The sequence below is a fragment of the Peromyscus californicus genome, unplaced genomic scaffold, assembly GCF_007827085.1.
Source record: "Peromyscus californicus insignis strain IS unplaced genomic scaffold, ASM782708v3 Scaffold_17__1_contigs__length_78620276, whole genome shotgun sequence".
NCBI classification, from domain to species: Eukaryota; Metazoa; Chordata; class Mammalia; order Rodentia; family Cricetidae; genus Peromyscus; species Peromyscus californicus.
The window spans coordinates 21486598-21498623 of NW_026294469.1; the positions used below are offsets into that span (position 1 = coordinate 21486598).

General features: G+C 44.0%; 1 protein-coding gene across 3 annotated transcripts in view; it reads left to right on the forward strand.

Moving 5' to 3' along the window:
* Wdr33 (WD repeat domain 33) overlaps positions 1-12026 on the forward strand; it is a 113037-nt gene that overhangs the window by 84642 nt on the left and 16369 nt on the right. For all 3 annotated transcript variants that reach the window (XM_052741763.1, XM_052741762.1, XM_052741764.1), the window contains 8 exons: positions 307-461; positions 556-634; positions 1689-1799; positions 5945-6039; positions 6625-6711; positions 6961-7100; positions 8209-8361; positions 8588-9673. In XM_052741763.1, coding sequence (XP_052597723.1) covers positions 307-461; positions 556-634; positions 1689-1799; positions 5945-6039; positions 6625-6711; positions 6961-7100; positions 8209-8361; positions 8588-9673 — 1906 coding nt within the window. The remainder of the gene's footprint in view (positions 1-306; positions 462-555; positions 635-1688; positions 1800-5944; positions 6040-6624; positions 6712-6960; positions 7101-8208; positions 8362-8587; positions 9674-12026) is intronic.

Below are 12026 nucleotides of genomic sequence, written 5' to 3' on the forward strand. Positions count from 1 at the left end.
CTCTATGTAGCCCTGCATGTTCTGGAACCTGTGTAGACCAACTTGGCCATGAACTTACAGAGGTCCGCCTTGCCTCTGCCTCCCAAGTGCTGGGATTAAAGGTGTGTGCCACCATGCCTGGCACTGACAAGAGTTTTCAAGTGTATTTTCAGTGTGATCTTATCTAGTTATGGTCACATGCTTTATTACTACCAGGCCACACCTTTCACCATCTTCATCCACGTGCTTTAACAAAAAGGACCATCTCCATTAAGTGATGCTTGCTCTGCATCCTGACATGGTATACTCTCGGTGCTTCGTTTCTAGTCACGCCCATAAGAACACAGTGATGGAAGTGAAATTAAACCTCAATGGCAACTGGCTCCTCACAGCATCGCGTGACCATCTCTGTAAGCTTTTTGATATCCGAAACCTGAAAGAAGAGCTTCAAGTGTTCCGAGGTCACAAGAAGGAAGCCACAGGTGTGTGCCTGCCGTGCTTCTCATTTGGGGGCCCTTCCCTGCAGCCGTCTCACATTGTAGTCGTGACCCCTTTCTCTGTTCTTTGGTTTGGCAGCTGTAGCCTGGCACCCTGTTCACGAAGGACTGTTTGCCAGTGGCGGCTCTGATGGCTCTCTGTTATTCTGGCATGTTGGGTATGTACCATTTACTGTGGAGAAGTGATAGTGTTTGCCTGTATACACATTCCCACATTGTATGACAGCAGAAGAGTCTTGGCTCTCTTGTATTGGGGGCCTCAGCTAGGGAAATTCTGGTGGCTGGGGACTGGGATGTTTTGACTCCCGACTCCATTGGCGTTCTCTTGAGAAGCACCCGCACATGGCCATTGCATGTGACAAACTTCTCCAAGTATGAAGACAGAGTCCTTCAGGGCAGATTTTGGACAGATAATGTTCTAAGTAAGAGACGCAGATGAAAATGAATGGTCTTGGGCTAGTGAGACTGCTCAACAGGTAAGAAACATCCGCTGTGCAAGCCTGACACCCTGATTTCTGTTCTTGGAATCCATTGCAGAAGGAGAGAACTGACTCCTAAAGTTCACTATGACTTCCCTTGGTGTACAATCATGTGTGCACACATGCACTCTCCCTCTCCACATACATGTAAACAACACACATCACACACACCACACATATCACACACACATTAGTAAACTAAATTTAAATTAAAAAGTCTGTTTTGAACTGGCCTCCAGAGAATGCACTGTAATGTGTGCAGTGCTGTGATGACTATAAATGACTGCAAGGAGTGTGTTGTGAAGAGTTCTCAAGTGTATATAAATAGGATCAGTATTGCATTTCTCTGTGCAGATATGTCCATATTGGAGAAAGTGTCCTGCACCTTTCAATTTTGTAAATCTCGAATGGAGTAGAAGACACAGCACTTGTGTTTTGGATGTAGAAGTCATTATGGAAGAATAAAATAGATTCCTTAGTTGAAATAGTTTATGAAGCGTACTTTTCTGTGGTTCCTTTATGTTTGACTGTACGAATCTACTTCTGCTGAAAAACCAGTGTAACACATAGCACTGACAAGACTCAACAGAGATGGTGGTGCTTCTTCTTTTAATGCTAAAGAATATCTTTTGTTTTGTTTTGATGTTTTTAGTGTTCTTTTATTTGTGCGTTTGTTTTGAGTGTTCTCTTGGGAATTTTGGTTTAACAATTTCTTTCACTGGTGCCTGTGCAGGGTTGAGAAGGAAGTAGGTGGGATGGAGATGGCTCATGAAGGGATGATCTGGAGTTTGGCTTGGCATCCTCTTGGACATATTCTCTGCTCAGGCTCAAATGACCATACCAGGTGAGTACCATACTGAAAATACTAAGAAATGTCTATACTTAAGGAGTAGTAGGAAACATACACACACACACACACACACACACACACACACACACACACACACACACACACACACACATACGTATGTATGTATGTATATATGTACATGTATATGTATATATTGGTTTATATTTCAATTTTTTTATTTCCTGAGACAGGGTTTCATTGTATAGCTCTGGCTATCTTGGAACTCTATGTAGACCAAGCTAGCGTCCAGCTCAGAGGTCTGCCTGCCTCTGCCTCCTGAGTGCTGGGATTAAAGGTGTGTATCACTGCCACCCAGCCCCTTCAAATTATTTTTAGAAATATTTTTATAGGGGACACTATTGGCGGGGAGGGTTCGCATGCAAATAAGTGCGTTTCATATTCATTCTTACATGTGGGTAACCTTTGTTCTTAGTTGCCCCTCTCCTCTATCCCCTTTCTTCTGAATATAGAGAAACCTAGTTTTCTCAGCACGGTTTCTTAAAGTGTCATTTTCCTGGTGTATGTTTTGGTACCGTTGTTAAAAAATTAAGTGGATATGACCTGTTGGTTTATTTCTGAGTTCTCTGTTCTATTCTGCTGGTCTACATGTCTGTTTCTCTACCAGTATCATGCAGTTTTGTTAACTACGTGTCTGTAGTATAATTTGAGATGAAATATTGTAATATTTCCAGTATTATTCTTTCTGTTAAGGATTAATTTGGCTATTTTTTAAAATTATTGTTGTTGTTGGTTTTTATTTTCATTTCCATGAGTTTTAGAAACCCCCTCCAAGCCCTTTTGAATTCTGTGTAGAATACCATTGGAGTTGTGAGGGGATTGCGTTGAATCTGCTAATCATTTTTAACATCACAGTATTCTGTTAATGCATCTACTATGTTCTTCAGTTTCTTTAGATATTAGTCAGTGTTTTAAAGTTTTAATTGTAGAGGTCTTTCATCTCTTTGGTTAGTTTTCTTCCTCCTCCTCCTCCTCTTCTTCTTTTTTTCCTTTCTTTCTTTTCTTCTTCCTCTCTTTTTTCTTTCTTTTCTTTCTTCTTTTTAAGACAAGGTCTCATGTTATTCCCAGGCTGGTCTTGAATTTCACTGTGTAGCCAAGGAAGCTTTAAACTTTTTACCCTGACACTAATCTCCCAGGTACTTGGATTATAGATATGGGCTGTCATGTCTGGTTTTTTAAAAAGTTTGAAGCTGTTGTTGCTTTTAGAGTTCTTTCTCAGACAGTTCAGTATTGGTATTCAGAAATGCTTTTTTTTGAAGATTGCTTTTGTATCCTTTTACTTTGTTTGAAGTGTTTATCTAGCTTAAGAATGTTCTCGTAGGATCTTTTTACTATCTGCATGTCATCGGCCAATACGAATGACTGGGACTTCTCCTATTTCTGCACTTTTATTTTATTCTCTTGCCTGATGTTCTAGCTAAGACTTCAAGCATTGTTTGAATAAAAGGGGGTGGGGATGGATATCCTTGTCTCCTTCTAGATTTTAGGAAAAATACTTCACAGCTTTTTCCCATTTACTATCATGTTGGCTATGGGTTTGTTATGTATAGTCTTTATTACATTGAGGAATATGTCCTTCCTCCTGTTCCTACTTTCTTCAGGGCTTTTATCATGAAGTGATAGTGAACTTTGTTAGAGGTCTTTTCCACGTCTGTTGATGATCATGTGACTCCTGTCTTTAGCTCTATTTCTGTATTGCTTTGCATTTATTGATTTGCATCCATTTAATCCGTCGTATTCCTGGGATGCAGCCACTTTGGACGTTGTCCTGGTTAGGATTTCTGTTGCTGTGATAAACACCATGACCAAAAGCAACTTGGAGAAGAAAGGGTTTATTTCGTCTGACAGCTCCTGGGTCACATTCCATTACTGAGAAAGTCAGGGCAGAAACTGGGAGCAGAGACCATGGAGCACACTGCTCACTTTCTTGTTCTCAGGTTCATGTTCAGCTTCCTTTATTATATAGCCTAGCCCCTTCCTCCTACATCATCAATTAATAATCAAGAAAATGCCCACAGACATGTTTACAGGCCAGTCTGATGGAGGCAGTTCTTCATTTGAGGTTTCTTCCCAGCTGTGTCTAGGGTTGTGTCATTGACAATTGACGCTATCTGTGATGGATATGTATCCACTTAATGTGTTCTTTAATTTGGTATGGGCTTTATTTTCAGGGCTTGAAATATTTCATTCCATGCTCTCTTGGATTTCAGGGTTGCTACCAAGAGAATTTCACTGAGATACTGAGATAATGTATTAATTAATTACCTTTCTCTTGCTGTGACAAAACACCATGACCAAGGGCAACTTAGGAAAGAGTTTATTTTGGCTTATAGTTCCAGAGGGATAGGGGTAAATCGTAGCAGGGCAGAGGCTGGCAGTAAGCGGCAGGCATGGTGGCAGGAACCGGAAGCTGAAAGGTCACATCCTCAACTGCAAGTGTGGAGCGGGGAAGGACTGGAAGCAGGGCAAGGCTATGTGTATAATCTCCAGGGACAGACTTCTTTGGCCGCGCTGTACCACCTACACCTCCCCAACTAGTGCTGCCGGCGGTGAACCAAGTGTTCAAACACCAGAGCCTGGGGGGTTGAACCTGGCTCAGACTGCTGCAGGTCTTACAGAAATTGGGGTTGGGCAAGTGTTTGAGTGGCCCCCTTTAAATGTATTATGTTAGTACTATTTTCTTCCACCGCAATGGACAAATTAAAGGAAATGAGAAATAATACAACATGGTCAGTATTTCTTCCCAGCGGGTTGACTGTGGCTTCCCTACCCTTTGGTTTTTGTAGCTGGCTCTGCAGGTGGACAGAGAGCTGCTGGTCTCAGTAATTCCAAAGGTTAGATCCCTGCTGATGAGAGTGTCTGTGGCGGGGTACGCCTGTAATCCCAGCACTCCAGGAGGCAAAGGCAGGTGGATTTCTGTGAATCTGAGGCCAAGCCCACCAGCGCTACACGGGGAGACCTTGATAAAACAACAACAAAACCCAAACCACAGAAGAGTTGGTGTGTTTGACTCATGATTGTGTAGGAGGCACCCAGTCTGAGACAACCCTCATTCTGCTCAGCTCCACGGCCAGTTACCCTCCTCTCTGATGGAGAGATTACACTTTCCACACCGGGATTTCTGTGTTCGAGGTTGTAGGGAGAAAGGACAGTGTACTCCTGCTTGTATTTACATTTGTTGTGGACTGTTTTCTTCCCAAACAGATGGGAGCTGCTTTTTGACAATGCTCAACAGTGTGGGAATACTTGCTGTCTATGGCTACATTGTGCCAGATTCAGGACAGGTTCCATGTTCTGTGTTGTTGTTGTTGGAGTAGGCAGTGGCTGAGGTGATGTCTTCCATATTCTTGAGCTTAATGAGAATCTCAGCTTTAGGTTCCCACACTCCACTTTTGTGGAGGTCTCCACAGCCAGTGCTGTGTGTCCCCCCTAATGGAAGCATCCCCGCTGCAGTCCGCTCAGTGTCTGTCCAGTGTCTGTCCTCTGATGGCAACGGCTGATGACCTAGGCTGGGCGGCAGTGTGGCCTAGTGTTCGCTGGCAGCTGCCACTGGCATTTTCTTCCCTGGAGGATTTTGTGGATCTCACTTGAGCTTAAAAAAAGCTTCTCTCTTTACTTCCTACCCCTTCTTTTCTCACACTTTCCAGCCCTTTTACCATTCTGTGTTTCTGATGTTTTTGTTTTCTTCTCTGATTCTAGTCCCCACCCGCACCTTTTAAAAACAAAAACAAAAACAAGAGTCATGTAAACCAGGTTAGACTCCAGTTTGCTCTGTAGCCGAAAATGACTTTGAGCTGCTACTCCTCCTACATCTGCCTCCCGAGTGCCGGGATTACAAGGGAGTCCCATCATACACAGCCTGAGTCTGTTATTTCTTGTTCTGACTCTATTCCTTCACTGAGTTACAGCATCTAATCTGCCATTTTTGGAGTGATTGGCATAAGGGTATTATAATAAAGAGATGGAGTATTAAACATTAACTTTGGTTGTTTAAATTTTGTTTTGCATTCTGATTAAAATATTTCAAAGAACGATATTTTAAAAACTTATTTGAGCTATTGTGCCCAGAAAAAAACACTGAAACCATGCTACTCTTTCTCCCATTACTTTTATTTCATCAGCAAATTCTGGACTCGAAACCGGCCTGGTGATAAGATGCGAGATCGATATAATCTGAACCTTTTACCTGGCATGTCGGAGGATGGAGTAGAGTATGGTAAGACTACATATTTGTCCTGTGAAGTCTCCTGATATCCCATTATAAACCTTAAGTATCAGGAGACTCCTACGAAACTAATTTGGGGCAAGGGATGTAACTAAGTGATCCAGTATTTACCCAGCATGCTTGATGCTCTGTTCTCAACCCTCACACCAAATAATTACCAGCCTCCAGATAATTTAGTTTTTTGTTTGGAGTCAGAGGCCTGCCTATTTCTGCCTCCCAAGTGCTGGGATTAAAGGCATGCATGCATCAGCTCACTCAGCCTTAGTTTTAATTTTATAATTTATTGATTTATAACTCACCAGCAATACCACCTGTTTTATTTGTTTGTTTGTTTGCTTTTTTTGTTTTGTTTTGTTTGGAGACATGGTCTCACTGTGTATTCCTGAGTGACTTAACTTGCTATTGCTATATAATCTATACTAGTCTTGAACTCATAGAGATCTACTGCCTCTGTCTTCTGAATGTTGTGATTAAAGGCATGTGCTACTGCACCCAGTGATATTACTTATTTTTATAAAGCATCATTTGTAGGGAACACTATGAAATCTCTATTAACAATGGATATATTATTTGTAGATGACCTGGAACCTAATAGCCTGGCAGTAATCCCAGGGATGGGAATACCAGAACAACTGAAGTTAGCTATGGAGCAAGAACAGATGGGTAAGGGCAGTTATGTTCATCCATTTAAATTTTTTTTATAAGTTTTTGTAGACCTCCATCTTATTTTCATGGTAAAATAGTTTGTTAATAAGTGGTGTTGGAATGCTCACATGGTTTATGTTGAGGATTTTGAATAAAAATAATTCAGACTATATAATGTTTTAAAATGTTGCTTCCAACAATTTGTTCATTTATTAAGTGGCTACATTCTTTCATTTAAGGGACTAACTGTTCTTTCTGTGGTTTCAGGAAAAGATGAGGCAAATGAAATTGAGATGACAATTCCAGGCCTAGATTGGGGAATGGAGGAAGTGATGCAAAAGGATCAGAAAAAGGTTCCGCAGAAGAAGGTCCCTTATGCAAAGCCCATTCCCGCTCAGTTCCAGCAGGTGAGTCACTAATAGCACCCTGTGCTGAGGGATCTGTGGCTGGATCCTTTCACTGGTGCTCAGAAGTAGGCGCCTTTGGATAAGATAAGCCCGTCAGCCCTTTGGGTGCCTTCTGCCCATAGTCTTCTTTTAAACATACTTACCATTTGCTGCTTTAAAGTTAAATCCTGAGCTTCACATCCATCTTCTTTGCCTTCTCTTATTATTGCCTCATTTTTATCATTTACATTGTCAGAGGGAAGAGAAAGAATCAGCAGGCAGTGTATGTTGCTGTTGTCTGCTTCACTGATACAAATACTCAAGTGGCTAGCAGCTTTGCATTCTTGTGTGTGTGTGTGTGTGTGTGTGTGTGTGTGTGTGTGTGTGTGTGTGTGTTCATTGGTATTTTGCCTACACGTATGTCTGTGTGAGGGTGTCTGATACTCTGGAACTGAAGTTACAGACAGTTGTGAGCTGCCATGTGGGTGCTGAGAATTGAATCTGGCTCCTCTGGAAGAATAGCCAGTGCTCTTAACTGCTGAACCCAACCCTCCAGCCTCAAAGCCTTGTGTTCTTGATAACTGCAATAGCTTGCAATATTTCAGTCAGCTTTCTGTCAGTGTGTCACATATCCATGTTAACAGCTGAAATTGAGGAGGAAGTCTGTTTTGGTTCATGGTTTCAGAAGGTCCATGGTTCTGTGGTGTGAGAGCACATCATGATGGGGAGCATGTTGCAGAATAAAGCTCACTTCATAATTCCCAAAGAGCAGAGAGAGTGAAAGGAGCTTGGGTCTCAGTATCCCCTACAAGGGTGTACCCCCAATGACCGACTCACTCCCTCAAGCCCCTGCCTCCTAGGATTTCACTTCCTCCCCAAAGTCATCACCTGGATACCAACCATCACCATATGAACTTTTGAGGATACCAAAGGGTAACTTGTAGTAATTTTAGTAGTAATTGGAGTAATTTCCAATGACACATGCACCTGCCCCACTCCATTATGTCATGAAGAATTGGCTTTAGAGGGGAAGACAGTTCAGCCACGTATACTGATGATATTAGAGAATATTTTCAACCTATCATAATTTTCATGCTTGTCTGTCATTTAATTTTCTCTTTTTTCTAAGGCCTGGATGCAAAATAAAGTTCCAATTCCTGCTCCAAATGAGGTACTGAATGACAGGAAAGAGGATATCAAATTGGAAGAGAAGAAAAAAACACAAGCAGAAATTGAGCAAGAAATGGCCACATTACAGTATACCAATCCACAGCTTTTAGAGGTGTGTAAGCTAAGAAAGTAGAGGTAGCATCTTTTATTGATAGCTTTTCCACACTGTTTATTGTTGTTTTTAAATGACACATGCATGTGTGCACGTGTGTGTTTTCACGTACGTATGTGGCATGGTGTGCATGTGGATGTCAGAAGGCAATATAGCAGTCTTACTTGAGGGCTTTAGCTTATTTTATTTATTCTGTACGCTAATTTTTTTTTTCTTCCCTTTCCAGCAACTTAAAATTGAAAGGCTTGCACAGAAACAGGCTGATCAGATCCAGCCTCCACCCTCGTCTGGTACCCCTCTGCTCGGACCTCAGCCCTTTTCTGGACAAGGTCCAATATCTCAGATTCCTCAAGGTTTTCAGCAACCTCATCCATCTCAGCAGATGCAATTGGTGGCTCAAATGGGGCCTCCAGGTCCCCAGGGCCAGTTCAGAGCTCCTGGACCCCAGGGACAAATGGGACCACAAGGCCCTCCATTGCATCAAGGAGGTGGGGGACCGCAAGGATTCATGGGACCACAAGGACCCCAGGGTCCTCCCCAGGGACTGCCTCGGCCTCAAGACATGCATGGTCCCCAAGGAATGCAGAGGCACCCTGGACCTCATGGCCCTTTGGGTCCCCAAGGGCCACCCGGACCTCAAGGTAGTTCTGGTCCTCAAGGTCATATGGGTCCCCAGGGTCCACCTGGACCACAGGGTCACATTGGCCCCCAAGGTCCACCTGCTCCTCAGGGCCACATGGGCCCGCAGGGGCCTCCTGGTACTCAAGGAATGCAGGGACCACCTGGTCCCCGAGGAATGCAAGGACCTCCTCATCCTCATGGGATACAGGGTGGACCAGGGTCTCAAGGAATCCAAGGTCCAGTGTCTCAGGGACCTCTGATGGGACTGAATCCAAGAGGAATGCAGGGGCCTCCAGGACCTCGGGAGAACCAGGGTCCTGCTCCTCAAGGGATCATGATTGGCCACCCACCTCAAGAGATGAGAGGACCTCATCCTCCAAGTGGATTGCTGGGACATGGCCCTCAGGAAATGAGAGGTCCTCAGGAGATGCGGGGCCTGCAGGGGCCTCCACCACAGGGATCCATGTTGGGCCCTCCGCAGGAACTTCGAGGGCCCTCAGGTTCACAAGGGCAGCAGGGGCCACCCCAGGGCTCTATGGGACCTCCACCCCAGGGTGGCATGCAAGGACCTCCTGGACCTCAGGGACAGCAGAACCCGGCAAGAGGGCCACATCCATCTCAAGGGCCAATACCATTCCAGCAGCAAAAAACACCTCTGCTAGGTGATGGGCCCCGGGCTCCCTTCAATCAGGTATTACTCATTTCTGGTTGAACGCATTAACACATGGGAATGGACTCTGTACTGCACAGCACTCATAAGGATGCAGAAAAGCACTTAACGCTGGGCTCACCTGCTCTTTAAGTGTCAGTAGTGGCTTATGACAGTGGCAGCCTGGCTGGAGGAACGTGGTGAGATGGAGATGAGGAACTAGTTACACCATCATTAAGTAGATCTCATGTGTCTTTACTTTGCACCTTATTATTTTTCACAGAGATTCTTCCAGAACAGACCAGCTTTCAATGGAATACAGTTGCTTGTGCCAAGGCTCCAAAGACTTGTGGCTCTAAGAGGGGAGTGTGTTAGGTTGTAGGCAGTTCCACAACTGTTGGAGTCTCTTGTGGACTTTTTAGTCTGATTATTCCATGGGCCTGCAAGTAAGCAGCCCACCTTCAACATTTCTGTCCACTCCAGTTTAAATTTTTTAAAATTCCATTTACTTACTTTATGAGTGTGCACATGCTCACACGCCATAGCAAGCATGTGGAGGTCAGAGGACTATTTTTAGAAACTGATTCTCTCCTTCTCCCGTTTGGACCTCAGGAATCTGATGGTTAGACGTGGTAGCAGGTCCTCTCAGCCATTCCACATGTTGTCACTGTTGTTTTAATTACATTCATTTATATCTATTTACTTTGTGTGTGTGTGGGGGGGGGGGGCAAATGCACCACTTTTAAAGATGGCCTGAGGGTGTTGGAGGATACTGAAAGCCATCTGCCTTACTATTTTCATTTCAGTGGATGCATTTATAGAAGAACTGAGTCCAGACCAGAGTACTTGAAAATAATGCCTTGTGCATGAAATTCTCTTCAAGCTGTTGTCACCTGCAGGATCATGAGGCTGTAGCTTATTTGACAAAATGCTTTGCTAGCATGTGGGACATGTTGGCTGGAGACAGAAGGATCTGGAGTTTAAGGTCATCCTTGATCACATGTCAGAAAACCATCCCCCATACAGTAAGACAGGGTCTTACTGTATAGCTCTGGCTGGAGCTTGTTTTGCAGACTAGGCTGGCTTCAAACTCATTCATAGAGGTCCCTCCACCTCTGCCTTGCAAATGCTGAGATTAAAGGTGTGCACCATCTTGCCCAGTCCCTAAATTATAAAGTTAAAAGTAGTATTTGTAGGAAGGAGTATTTGTGTAGGTATTTGGTTGTTTTTCAAGGACTCTGTCTTCAAGAAGTTTTGCTACTCAGTCATTATTTGCTACTTGAGAGATGGTGTGAAGAGAGTGTTAAGTTGTTTGGGGGTGAATTACACAAGACAGCAGGGGCGTGAGTGGATTCAGTAGTGTTTGCTTATGAGGTGATGACTGAAGTTCTCAGTCTTGGTATTATTTGGGAATGAGCAGCTGGGATTTTTGCTAGAATTCAGTTGTGAGCACACAACAGCAAGTGAAGGACCCCACAGCTCTGCTCTGAAAGACACTCGGGTACGGCCTGGGAAAGATAATAAAATAAAAATCTTTTCTTCAGGTGGGTGGTGGAGCTGCTGGAGTGGTGGCGCACGCCTTTAATCCCAGCACTCAGGAGGCAGAGGCAGGCGGATCTCTGTGAGTTCCAGGCCAGCCTGGTCTACAGAATGAATTCCGGGACAGCCAGGGCTACATAGAGAAACCCTGTCTCGAACAAACAAAACAAAGAACCCATTTTTTTTTCCCTTAACCTTTTACTGGGGAAGGAGAAGGCTGAAGATGGAACCCAGGACCATTGTGCATGCTGGGCAGGCAACGTACCTCTCAGCACATACAGCCCCGTCCTCTTGTGCTTTCCAGATTCCACTGAGAATCCATGGTCTAAAAATAGCCATTTGGGCCAGTGCAATAGCTCAGCAGGTCAGGGCATTTGCCAAGCAAACCTGATGATGTATGAGTCCCCCAAGCCCACATGGTAGGAGAGCCAGCACCCACAAGTCGTCCTCAAACCTCCATGTGTGCCTTGGCACACAGCATGTGCTACACTATGAAATGTAACCATTGGATTTACTGAGTATGTGATGTGGTATTCTGTAGATTTTCCAAAACGTGAAAATGTCATAAATTATGGGGCATTTGAGTTATTTCCACCTTAGGGAATTTAGAATGAACCGGATGCAGTTCAGAGCTGTCATCCTAAATTGTGCTAAAACTCCACATATTGTGTGTGTGTATGTGTGTGTGTGTGTGTGTGTGTGTGTGTGTGTGTGTGTGTGTGTGTAGATCAGTCTATCTGTCTGTCTATCAATTGGTTTTTTGAGACAGGGTTTCTCTGTGTAGTCCTGGCTGTTCTGGAACTCGCTTCATAGCCCAGGCTGGCCTCAAATAGATCCATCTGCCTCTGCCTCCTGA